The 13,597-nt window shown below is 43.9% G+C and overlaps 1 protein-coding gene across 2 annotated transcripts; it reads left to right on the top strand.

The window, feature by feature from the left end:
* The first annotated feature begins 2,319 nt into the window (after nucleotides 1-2,319).
* LOC119086098 (zinc finger protein 14) lies at nucleotides 2,320-9,048 on the top strand. 2 transcript variants are annotated; one of them, XM_028855342.2, is made up of 3 exons: nucleotides 2,320-2,815; nucleotides 4,197-4,295; nucleotides 7,600-9,048. In XM_028855342.2, the coding sequence occupies exons 1-3, from the start codon at nucleotides 2,581-2,583 to the stop codon at nucleotides 8,961-8,963; spliced, it is 1,698 nt and encodes a 565-aa protein (XP_028711175.1). In that variant the 5' UTR covers nucleotides 2,320-2,580; the 3' UTR covers nucleotides 8,964-9,048. The 2 variants fall into 2 exon arrangements, with proteins under 2 accessions (XP_028711175.1, XP_028711176.1); XM_028855343.2 differs by having other exon boundaries at nucleotides 4,200-4,295.
* The last annotated feature ends 4,549 nt before the right edge of the window (nucleotides 9,049-13,597 follow it).

Consider the following 13,597-nt stretch of genomic DNA (forward strand, 5'->3'; position numbering starts at 1 on the left):
TCAAGCTAGCCTTGAACTTGAAATTTTCCTGTGTCCAGTTCAGACGCCAACTCTGCCCAGCTTTAATTTTTAACTTTGAGCTTTAAGTGGAATTATGTAGTTCAATACATTTTAAAAGAATATCCAGGGAGAGTCCAGTAGAATCGCTAGCCCATCGGAACCGTCTTTGGCTGTTTTAAAGTATGTGTCATTAATGTGAATGTATGGAAAGACAGCTGACATCAACCCCTGACTTGCATGTGTGTTAAGATCTTAAAATGTCCAAGGCTTTCCAGTGGACAGGTTAGGTTGGGATGTTATTGAGGGTTTATGTGATAAGATCTAAAAATCCATGTGAGGCTGGGCATGGAGGGGGACGCCTTTAATCCCAACACTCAGGAGACAGAAGCAGGGGAATTTCTGTGAGTCTGAGGCTAGTTTGGTCTACATAGTGAGTTCCAGGCCAGGCAGGGCTACACAGTGAGACCCTGTCTGGAAAATCAAAATTAAATAATTAACGTGTTATCACCTTTGTTAGGGCCAGTGGCCTGGCCAGGTGTGCACTGCCTCACTGGTCCGGAAGCCTTCCTTCCCAGCTAGTTCCACTATCTGCTGGGTTACCTCTGCACCCCCTAGTCTTATACCTCTCTAGTAGCCCACAAGATATTCATACGAGCTGTTCACATTTTCCTATGGGAACCGGGGAACACCTAATCCTCTTCTAAAGCCTTTCCGAAGGCCCTTGTTCTCTCCCCTCCTGAGGGTGACCTTTTATGGTGCACCATGTCTTCTCTCTCGCTGTGAGTACATGTGACCGACAGATTGCTTGGGTCTCGGCTGTACTGGGTTAGCCATTGTTTTAGGGTGGAAGAGCGTTCCTCAGCACCACAGTGATAAGAATGGAAACACGCACAGAAGGACCAAGACCCATCTCTGCATTGTGCATGGTGAGCATCCCTACAATCCTAGTGCTTGGAAAGTTGAGGAGGCCAGCCTGGGCTCTGTAGTGAGACCCTGTCTCAAAAAGAAAAGAAGAGAAGAACCCTGTGACAAAGCCCCTCATGATTGTTTATGGGATGCACTTGCTTTGAGCGAGATTTCTCAACTTTGCTACCATTGACATTTTGAGCCAGAAAAGTCGTTAATGGTAGGGAATTACCTGTGCACTGTAGGCTGTGTGACAGTAGCTCTGGCCTCTAATTAGGTCCCTGTAACACTGGCACACCTTACTCTCTTGTTGTGACAACCAATTCGTCTCCAGACATGGCCTTTTAGGGAACAAAATTGCTCTTTGTTGAAAAATGCTAGTCCTCTCAGTCATGATGGGAATACACCTGTCATCTCACCCATTGGGAGGTGAGGCAGGAGGATCATGATAATCGTTCTTGCCTACACAGAGGATTTAAGGCTGGCCTACGTTCAACCCCAGGAACTCACATGGTGGAAAGAGAGAACTGATTCTCTGACAAATACACATAAAATAAATAAATACATAGATTGAAAAGGAAAGAAACCACTAGTCTAGGGTGCTGTGTTCACAGTATTTTCATGACTTAGTGTCCTCTAACTCAGGGACGGAAAAGACGTTGAGTGAGACCTGCTAAACAGGACGAGAGTGACTGTGATTCATAAGTGTTAGATACTCTAAACAGGAGCGGGGGGCTCTTGGGACTGTGCCAAGTTCAAAGATCGATCTTTCTGTCTATCTATCTATCTGTCTGTCTATCTGTCTGTCTATCTATCTATCTATCTATCTATCTATCTATCTATCTATCTATCTATCTATCTATCTATCGATCTATCGTCAGGGTCTTATTATGTAGCCTTGACTGGCTGGCTTTGAAATCACTATTTAGACCAGACTTGCCTTGAAGTCATGGAGCTCCACCTGTTTCTGTCTTCCAAGTGCTGGGATTAAAGGCATGCACCACCATCACTAGTGCTCAAATATCTAAACGTTAAAAAGAGATATTAAATATATCTAATGTAGTCAAGATGAGGACAAGTATTTACCAAAGTTTTAAAACTTAGATTGTAACAGGGAACATACTTAAAATAGAATCTGACTTTGTAATGAACTTGAATCAGTCTGTCTCAGATACTTTGTAGTGTATTTGGAATGAATTTTTTCTTTTTGGAAGGAGATTTTGTCACTATGTTTTCTGGCCAGTGAAACTGAATGCATTATTTCTGTAGAATTTATAATGGGAGCACACAGTACACTATACAGTTGGGCTCACTTGTGGGTTTTGTTGTATTCATTTCTAGAATGAATGAAAAATCGAATCTTGGGCTGACAAGATGGCTTAGAGGTAGAGATGATGGTCTGAGTTCAATCCCTGGGACCCACATGGTAGAAGGAACTGGCCCTTATGAGTTGTCCTCTGACCTCTACACACGTGCTCTGGTATGCTCGTGCACGAGCATGTGTCAACACACACACTCTAAATAAAAATGAAATAAACATTTATTTTAGAACTTTAGTTTTATGTGCATGTACAGGAAGAACCGTGTGGAACATCATCACTCTGCTGCCGAGACACTGATTCTCTTGCTGTGTCTGTTCCTGTCGTAGTTGGTGGTCAGGCCCATGCTGTTGGCATGCTGGGTGCTTCCCATGGTGCACACGGTGCTCCTTCAGTCTCCACTCTCTCCTCAGAAGGAGAAAAAAGAAAGTTCCCCTGCACTACCCTGAGTTTGTTTCCTCAGGGTTCAGTGACGTTCAGGGATGTGGCTGTGGATTTCTCACAGGAAGAATGGGAATTCCTGGACTCTGCCCAGAAGAGTCTGTACCGGGACGTGATGTGGGAGAACTACAGCAACTTCATCTCGCTGGGTGAGCCGATCTGTCCCGAGGATTAGCTTTCCAGCTGTAGAAATACCCTTCATTTTTACTTTCTGTTTGATAGCTTAGAAATAGGTCCTTTCATTTAGCGTCTAATCATTCTTGGCCCGGGTACTTGTCTCATTTTCTCAGACTCTGATTTCTTCCTTTGTGTCCAGATTTCCCTGGTGTCAGGATTTGATATGGCAGAAGTATTTTCAAAGAAAGCATACCTCATTTGAGCCCAGAATTGATGTAGACACTCTTTGCTCTGCTATAGTTCCAAAGGCAATGCATGTGGGATGGACACAAACTTAAAACTTGGGGAACACGCTCCATTGTGGGTGCCAGACCTCTAATGTTCTTCCTGCTTCACATTTGAAAGTTGAAATCTGGGCTGGGGCTGTACTCAATGGTAGAGCACTTGCCCAGGGTGTGTGAGGCCCTGGGTTTGATCCCAGTACCTCAAATATAGTTAGAAATCTAACCTTTTTGTAATTTCAGTGATAGATAGACTGAAAGGGTCTGACTGTTTCTGGAAGCTTCTTACCCTCTCAGCCCAGTGAGAGGCATGTGTGTTCTGTGTACTTAGTGCTTAGATGCTGTATAATCATCCTCATTTCTGGGGAGACTGCTCAGGCACGAGAGGTTGCGGCTGTGGAGACGGCTTGGTGAGTGAAGCACTGAGTTCAAGTCCTCAGAGTGCACGAGACAGTGCAGCAGCACCCGCCCGTGTGTGGTCCTGGCATCCCTGCAGTGAGGGAGGAGGTAGAGAAGGACAATCCCTGAAGCACTCAGGCCAGCTCTCCCGATGAGCACGGCGGTGAACAAGAGACCCTGTTTCCAACAGTGGAAAGCCAGGACCAATGTCTAAGGTTCTCTGACCACGTGTGTGCTGTGGCATGCGTATGTACACACACACACACACACACACACACACACACACACACACGTTATTTACTGAGGTGGCCTAGGCAGGATGTGAAGCAACCTGTCCAGAGCTGTAGTCACCACACAGAGTGCGCCTCTCTTCAGAGCCAGACTAAATTAGGTGAAGTATGTCCTTAGTCATCTGCCGTTTATTCTTCATGGTCTCTAGGTTTCTCTGTAATGGTTGTCCTGGAGCTCTGTCACATGAATTTAATGCTTTGGTTATGAAGCGCTGTTTTGGAGACAGGCATGGTGGTGATCCCTGTACTCAAGAGGCTGAGACAGGAAGATAGCCACTTGAATGCTGGGCTGGACTATGTAGTGAGCTCCAGGCTGGTTGGGCTTCAGGGCGAGACCCTGTCTCAAAACAGCACCACCTGACTTATAACTAATTAAAAATGTAATGAAATCTGAAAGTAAGGATTTTCAGGTTTATAATTCGATGTGGCATTTTTCTATTAAGCAGGACCTTCCATTTCTAAGAGAAATATGATTACCTTACTGGATGAAGATGGGAAGGAGCCCGAGATAGTTGTGAAGGAAGGGAGAAGACATTGTCCTGGTGAGTGAGGGTGAGCTGGCATGGAGAGGAGCTGTTGTTACAGGTCGCTGCTCAGCTCAGTGAGGTGGGGTCCTTGCTGAGAAATTGTTGGGGATCTCTCTTCCAAAGCCTTGGCCTCAAGGGAAACTTGAGACCTGAAGCAAATTCAGATTTTAAAATATTATGTGTGTATGTGCAAGGTCGGAGATAGAGGCCTGTATGCCACGGCATGCATGGAGTTCAGGGGACCACTGTGTGGGATTGGTTCTCTCCTTTACCTTCCCATGGGGCCTGGGAGCCAGCTTAGGTCAGTGGGCACTGTTCGCCACTGGCCTAAATTCCCCGTCTTTCAACTCTGAAGTAGCAAAACTGCTTTGTTTTGTTTTGTTTTTTGAGACAGGGTTTCTCTGTGTAGCTCTGGCTGTCCTGGAACTCACTCTGTAGACCAGGCTGGCCTCGAACTCACAGAGATCCGCTGCCTCTGCCTCCTGGGTGCTGGGATTAGAGGTGTGCGCCCCCTACTGCCCGGCTGCAAAACTGCTACCTGTTGAGCTTGGTTACCTTGTTTCTTATTCTCCTTATTTCCATCCTACTTCGAAGGAAGCCATTATCAGTAGAAGGGGAAAAATGATTGTAAATACAGGAACAGAAATCAGAAAAATAAAGCAAGGAACGAGATTGATAAAGCCAAAATTGCAATAAATGTCGTTGAAAACTTGAACAGAGTTAGTGAACACTTAGTTGAACTAACTGGAAAAAAAGAACATAAATTACTACCAGGAATGGAAGAAGGGATTTCCCAGTCTCATCTGGAGCTGAGAAAAGAATCCATAAATAACTTTGCACCAATAAATTTGATAGTTGGTGTGAGGTGGAAAAATTCCTTGAACAACGCCAAGATTATAAAAATAACTCATGTCTATTAAAGTATGGGATTCATTGTGAAAAGTCTTTTGTAAAGAAAATGCTTGGGTTTTTCACTGGTGGGAAATTCTATTAAAAATTTAAGGGAGAAGAAATAGCATTATTGTATGAATTTCTCCAGAAAATAAAGGTATACCTCTTGGCTTACTTCATAAGTCCTATGTAACTCATAATTGACATTTACTGAAACAGATTATAAACCCTTATTGTTTGCATAGAAATTTCTTAATACAATACTAGTAAGTCAAACCCACACGTAGTTGTGTGGTCGCTACACAAGTGTGTGGGTTCACGTGGTCCGGTCCGTGGAATGAAGACACAGAGGCATCTTAAGAGGGAATTTAGCCTATCATGGCTGAAGGGGGACGGAAGCCCTTTCCCTTCACCTAGGGCATATTTATTTACTCCTTTTTACAGTGTAGATAGTTCATTTCCGTACCTTCAAAGCAACCCAAAAGGAGCTTTCAGAGACCAAATGCCAGGTGCAAATTACTTGATTTCTCAGGTACCTCGGTTTTCTGGGTTTCCTGGACCAAGTTTTGCATAGGCCTTTCATCCTTGGGGGACTCTCTGATCCTTGACTCTCAGACAAGATTCACATAGGGCGATAAGAGAAACAGAAGGTAAGAGAAACAGAAGGTGTGGTTGAACAAAGGAAGGAGTAGGGCTAGGTGCTGCTCTCTGGAGCCAGGCCAGGAGCTCAGCAGGAATGCCGTCACACTCACCAAGTATTTAAAAATGACAATCAAGGGGACCCCATTCCTGTAACTATCACAGCTCAGTTAGATAGTATCATTTCACCATATTAAACAAACGAAAAAGAGGGGCTATGTGGTTAACTGTTAATGCAAAGATAACACATGGCAAAACTCACATCCATTCCTGATCTGAAAAAGAAACAAACAAACCTATTAGTGAGTAGGGCGTGGTGATGCATGCCTGAAATCTTAGCACTCGGGGACGGAGGCCCCACCCCTCACCAAGACAGGCTGCATTTCACCCACCTTAGTGGTGGCTTGCCTATCTTAAGGCTTCTTCTCTTTGGTGTGTGTTGGGGTGTGTATGTGGGGAGGAGAGAATGTTGCTGTGTGAGGATGTGCATGTGTTTGGGTGCATGTTTACATGTGTGTGTGTGTGCATGTGGGGTACCTTCCTCAATGGCATCTTCACTTTATTTTTTTGAGACACAGCCTTGAACTGAACCTGGGACTTACTTATTGGCTAGACTGACTGGCTAGCAAATCCCCAGGGTTCCTCTGTCTCTGCCTGCCTGGTGCTGGGATTGCAGATGCACACCGCCGCCCCAGGCTTTTCACATGGGTGCTGGGGATATAAGCTCAGGTCTTCATGCTCCAGAACAAGTACTTTACTGACTGAGCTGTTGCCTCATCTCTTCCTCCCTTGCTTGCTTTTCTGGAGACAGGGTCTCACTGTATAGCCCTGGCTGGCCCAGAATTCACAGACCCACCTGCCTCTGTCTCCTGAGTACTGAATTGAATGCACTACCATACCTGTCTGTGATCCTTCCTTCCTTTCTTCCCTCCCTCCCTCTCTTCCTCCTTCATTCTTTCCTTCCTTGCTTTTTCTTGGAGACAAAGTCTCTCAAATAGTCCAGGCTAGACTTGAACTCACTAGGTATCCAAGGATGACTCTGAACTTCTGATCCTCTTACTTCCACCTCCTGATTCCACCTCCTGAGTGCTGGGATTATAGTCAAGCACCACCACACCCAGTTTGGTCTTTACTTTTTTTTGTTTTTTTGTTTTCTTTTTGAGATGGGATCCTATGTTGCTCAAGCTGGATTCTAACTCTCGTGGTCAAGTGATCCTTCTCCCTTAGCCTCTCTGGAAGTTGGGAATATAAGCACACATTACACTCTTCAATTGAGTTTTCTTTTTGTAGTTTTTGAGATGATCTTATTTGGCTTAAGCTGTCCTGAGACTCTGTGCAGCCCAGTCTGGCCTTAAACAAGTAGCATCCTCCTGCATTAGCCTCCTGAGTGCTGGGATTGCAGATGTAAGTCTGTTTGGCTTTATTTTACATGTGCTGTCTTAGCACCCGAATCAGGACTTCTGCTTAATTTTTATGCATTTTAATATTCATGAAGTGGCTTTGGCCACACTGAGCACCTTTACTCTGTGACATAGTAACTATAGTGTTGTTCATGTTTTACTGATAAAATTGTACACAATTGCATGTTAATGCCTGCTGTTCTTCCCAAGAACTTTTGGTGAGTGATTCTGAATAGGATGTGGGTTTTTGGGTGCACATGGGTTGAATTTTTTCAGAAATACCTGTTTACAGGAAGTATAGTAGGCATTACTTTAGGTCCTTCTAGTTGTCTATGGAAGTTTTCTTCCTTCTGGAACAGGGATGCAACATGTTTCTTGTTTTCTTTCAGATTTGCAGTCCAGATTCAAGACCAATACTTTATCTGCAGACAAGGACATTTATGAAGTATATTCATTACAATGGGAGTTGATGGAGAAAATTAAAAGCCACAGTCCTCAAGGTTCTGTTCTTAAAGATGATTGGGAATGTGAAAGCAAGATTGAGCGACAAAAGGAACCACAGGGAGGTTATTTTGGGCAGGTGAAAATTACCTCTGAAAAAAGCACACACAAAAAGCACAGTTTCCTTGCTGAGTATCAGAAGGTTCAGAATGGAGAGAAGTTCTATGAGTGTAAAGAGTGTAGGAAGACCTTCATCCGCCGCTCAACGCTGAGTCAACACTTGAGAATCCATACTGGTGAGAAACCTTATAAATGCAAGGAATGTGGGCAACCCTTCAGACAGCGTGCACACCTTATTCGACACCACAAACTTCACACTGGTGAGAAGCCCTATGAGTGTAAGGAATGTGGGAAGGCCTTTACAGTGCTCCAAGAACTCACTCAGCATCAGCGACTCCATACTGGGGAAAAGCCGTATGAATGCAAGGAGTGTGGAAAGGCCTTTCGGGTACATCAGCAGCTGGCTCGACATCAGAGGATCCACACTGGGGAGAAACCCTATGAGTGCAAGGACTGTGGGAAGACCTTTAGACAGTGCACACACCTCACTCGACACCAAAGACTTCACACTTCTGAGAAGCTGTATGAATGTAAGGAGTGTGGAAAAGCCTTCGTGTGTGGCCCTGACCTTCGAGTACATCAGAAAATCCACTTCGGTGAGAAGCCCTATGCATGTAAGGACTGTGGCAAGTCCTTCAGAATATGCCAACAGCTGACTGTCCATCAGAGTATCCACACTGGGGAGAAACCCTATGAATGTAAGGAATGTGGGAAGGCCTTCAGATTGAGGCAACAGCTTGTTCGCCATCAGAGAATCCATACCCGTGAGAAGCCCTATGAATGTCTAGAGTGTTGGAAGACCTTCAGTAGTTACTCCCAACTGATTTCACATCAGAGCATTCATGTGGGTGAGAGACCCTATGAGTGTGAAGAGTGTGGGAAAGCCTTCAGACTGTACTCACAGCTCACTCAGCATCACAGTATCCACACAGGTGAGAAACCTTATGAATGCAAGGAGTGTAGGAAACCTTTCCGACTGCTCTCACAGCTCACTCAGCACCAGAGCATCCACACGGGTGAGAAGCCTTATGAATGCAAGGACTGTGGGAAGGCTTTTAGACTTTATTCATTTCTTTCTCAACACCAGAGGATCCACACTGGAGAGAAGCCCTACAAATGTAAAGAATGTAAGAAGGCCTTCAGACAACACTCACACCTCACCCAGCATCAGAAGATCCACAGTGGAACTTAAGCAAAACCTCAGTTCTATGTCATGGGGCAAAATGTCAGGAAATCCATTTTTGAGAATAATTTATTTCATGCTTATATAAGTAAGCATAAGAAATACTATGTTGCTTTAAAAGTTCTCCATTCTCACTTAACTGTTACCTATCTTCAGCAAATTCCTCTGAAAGAATGATTTGATGAATGTAGGAAAATCTTCAGCCTTATCAGTTGTCATCCCCATCTAACTACTTTCTTACCTTTGTGACACTGGACAGGACACTAAATATTAATGCCTTGTTTTGCTCACTGTCAAAATGGTGATAATAGTACTGATACATGTTATTTATTGTTATATAACAAATTACTAGAAAAACAGTAGTTTAAATAATATATACTTATTATTTAAAAATGTCTATAGATTGAGAGTCCAGACAAGCCTTAGTTGGGTCTTCCAGGTTTCAGCTAAGGCTTAACTAGAGAAAGATCCACATTGAAGGGAACAAGTTAGACACCTACAACACCTGAATTCTTTGAGAGCTGACACATTGAAGTTCCTGGCCACTGCTGGTTTTGGTTCTGGATTTTGTTTTTTTTTTTTTGTTTTTTTGTTTTTTTTTTAGACAGAGTTTCTCTGTGTAGACCTGGCTGTTTTGGAGCTCACTCTGTAGACCGGGCTTCCCCGAACTCACAGAAACCCACCTGCATCTTCCTCCGAGTACTGGGATTAAAGACACGTGTCACCACTGCCCAGCATAGCTGTTGTTTTAGTGAGATTGTGGAATCCAAGAAAGATGGCTGCTAGCAGGATGGAAGTCAGCTGGCAAGAGTGAAATTACAATCTGTGTAATCTAATCATAAAAGAAACATCCCATCCTTTTACCACCGTCTACTGGTTAAAATGAGTTCTTAGGCTCAGGAAGATTGCATGAAACTGAATACTACAAGACAGGGGCCAGGGGCACCAGTTAGCCTCCTGCTGTGCTGCATGATAGAATTGATTTAAGAATGCAGTAGTTGCCCGGTGGTGGTGGCGCATGCCTTTAATCCCAGCACTTGGGAGGCCAAGGCAGGTGGATCTTTGTGAGTTCAAGGCCAGCCTGGTCTCCAAAGCGAGTTTCAGGAAAGGTGCAAAGCTACACAGAGAAACCCTGTCTCCAAAAACCAAAAAAAAAAAAAAAAAAAAGAATGCAGTAGTTAACACTTGACAGACTAACAGTTATAGTAGCATGTATCCTATAAATAACGCATATGATTGTTATCAGTATCGTCGGTTGGTATAGAAGGAAGATGATCCTGTGGAAGAATAAATGTAGAAATGCTTCCTGTCACATCTCTGCAGTTTAAACCTCAGTTTCTTCTAAGTCAGATCTAGGAGATTATAGTAATTGGAAGATTTCTGTCACCTGAGCTACATCAAAAACTTCATGATAAAAGAGACTGAATTTCATGAATGTAGGTTGTTAAAACTTAACTGTCAAGAATCAGATGAAACGACTTCTTCAAATTAAAAAAAAAGCAGATAATTTAGAGTCCCTTCTCTGTTCAAATTCAAGATAAACCACACAATCTCTCTCTCTCTCTCTCTCTCTCTCTCTCTCTCTCCCCCTCCCTCCCCTCCCCCCCCCTTAGTTTTTTTCAAGACAAAGTTTCTCTGTGAAACAGCCCTGCCTGTCTTGGAACTCACTCTGTAGACCAGGCTGGCCTGGAACTCAGAGATCCGCCTGCCTCTGCCTCCTGAGTGCTGGGGTTAAAGATGTGTGCCGCCATTGCCTGGCAGATTGCTGTATTTTCAACCTGTGTTTCAAGGTAGATTTTTTGACATGATCCTGCTAATACTTTGGTAATTATCATGGTTATGGCTGCACAATCTAGTCAGCAATAGATGATGGTAGGACACCAAGTCATCATATTTATTTATCTATCTATTTATTTATTTATTTATTTATCTATTTATTTATTTATTTCTATTTTGAGACAGAGTCTTACCATGTTGCCCTGGCTTACCTGGACTCTGTGTAGACCAGGCTGGCCCAGAACTCACAGAGATTTCTCTGCCTCTGCCTCCAAGTGCTGAGATGAAAGCATATGCCTGCCTAACATCATCTTAAATTAGCAGATGAAAGCAAAATGAACATGTATTTTTCTCTTCCGTGTGAACCACTTTTCAGTGTCAATAAGTGTTTGTCAAATTCAAGTGCTTTTTTTTCCTAAGCAAATTTAACCAGTAAATGCAGAAAGAGAACTGGGAGAAGTTGGGGAGTGGGGTGATGGGGATGGTGGGGGTGGGGGTGGTCACCATTTTCTAGACTCTTGTGGAATAATGGGTCCAGAAAATGATCTTCAGTGAATGCTAGACTTTTTATGTGAAAGATTTTGTGACCACTTCTGAGCCCTTCATTAATTTTATCCTCAATAAAAATGTGACTCTCAGACAGTAGCCACTCCTGATAGATTACAGCAGGACTGCCCAGGTGACAAAGTAGTTCACCTTTCAAATTCTTTAAAACCAAGAGCTCCAGGAATGGATGGGCAGAGCAGATTCAGCACAAGAGCAGATTCAACAACATTTTTGTCTAAAATGAGAGGGAAGAAAATCCAGCAAAGAAAGGCAGCTGACAAAACAAGACCTAGTGTTGCCCAACTGTAATTCCCTCAGGAGGAGAGACAGGCAGATTGTTTGAGGCCAGCATGGTCTGCAGAGTGAGTTTCAGGGCAGCCAAGCCAACAAAGATAAATCCCTTCTCAAAAAACAAAAATTGGAGCTGACAAAATGAGTCTAGATGGTCGAAGCATTGCTAGGGACTGGTTGTGGTTATTCGATCATGGAAGGCCGATGTTCCATTTCCACTTTCGTACATGTCTGAAATTCCAATATTTTAACAACCAAAACAAATTGGAAACTAGTTGGAAATTATGAGATGACTGCATATTTAAACTGGTTAAATGCCACACAGCTGACAACCCTTTGATAGACCAAGGAAATTCTTCGTGGGCTTGACATATAAAATGGGTGTTGACTATCAGGAAATGTGAAATAAATGAATCCAGTACTAACACAAGCAAAAGCTTTAGGAAATAGTCATCCCTTACCAAGATTTTCAAATTAACATCATGTTAAATAAACTTGACTAAAAAGACAACACACACACACACACACACACACACTAGTTAAATGTAATGTCACACCTATGATACTAGCACTTCGAAGGCCAATACAGGAGATGTAGGAGTTTAAGGTTAACTACAAAGCAAGACCCTGGCTCAAGAAATAGTAGTGATGATGACAATAAAAACTAGACCACGTCAGGGAGACTGCTCAGTTAGTAAAGTCCATGCTGCTAAAGCATGATGACTTGGGATCCCTGGCAACCATGGAAACATCAGCTGTGACTTTTTTACCTCTATGTAACCCCAGCACAAGGCAGCGGTGGCAGTGTGTTTGTGACACTGGTGGAACCTTAAAATTGCCTGTAAGACCATCTGGCAATCACTGAAGCTTTGGGTCCAGTGAAGATTCCATGTTCAGTCTCAAAATGACAAGGCAGGCGGGGCATGATAGCACATGGCTTTAATCCCAGTACTCCAAGGCAGAGGCAGGTGGATCTCTGAATTTGAGGCCAGCCTGGGCTACAGAGAGAGTAGTGAGACCCTGTCTCAGAAAAAAAAAAAAAAGTAAAAATGAGGTGGAAAGCTGCTGCTGAAGAGAGCTGATGTCAACCTCTCATCTCCAGATATGCTTATACACACACACACACACACACACACACACACACACACACACACACACACACGAGTGCACAGGAAAAAAAATAGACAAAACTCCAAAAAACAGCATCTAGACAGGATTCATGTCTCAAAGCCATGTTCTTCCTAAATCTAAGTAAAGTATGTTAGAACTTATTATAAAACTTACACCTCTTAGTGTATAAAGCAAGGATATGACCACTCCAAGGTATAAAGAGAAGGCTTTTGCTGTTGATATGAGGGAGAGAACAGTCAGAGGTATCTGGAAGAGTCCAGAGCAGGGAGAGAAAGTAGTAGATTAGACATGGCCAGTAGACTGGACCAGGCCATGAGAGGAGACAGGGAGAGAAGAAAAGAGGGCCCACGGCCATGGTGGGGTTATACAGGAATGAGAGGCTGGGGGAGGAAAGATCATGAGCTACAGTTTAGGGTAGGGGGCAGGGTGCCAGCACGGGCTCTGTGACAGGGACGTGGGAAGCTGAGAGAGCCAGGAGGCCAGCATGCACTTGGGTGTACTAATAGGCACCACAGATAGCCATTGCTCCCCAGTTCATTTTGAACCTGACATGCCAGCCTTTTTGCTAATAAGGGCCAACATAATCTCTTCTGTAACTGCTTGTTGACTGAAGTTAGGGTGTAGTGGTCAGAGCCCAGGAAGGCTGGAATGCTGGTCAAAGGCTGGGCAGGGAGAGAAGAGTGCAGGCTGGGGACACCTGCTTCACTAGCTGTCCAGGTTCTGTGTGACCACCTGGGGCTAGTGAAGTGCAGGCCACTTTGGAGCAGTCTGGGGTGCAGGTTCTGAAGGACCACCTGGTGCTGTCATGTTGCAGGCAGGGTTGGAGCAGTTCTCAGCTTGAGTTGATTGGAAATCTGCTGGGACAGATATAGACGAGGGACAGAAGTTGAAGTTAAGGA

Source organism: Peromyscus leucopus, chromosome 1 (genome assembly GCF_004664715.2).
Source record: "Peromyscus leucopus breed LL Stock chromosome 1, UCI_PerLeu_2.1, whole genome shotgun sequence".
Lineage (NCBI taxonomy): Eukaryota > Metazoa > Chordata > Mammalia > Rodentia > Cricetidae > Peromyscus > Peromyscus leucopus.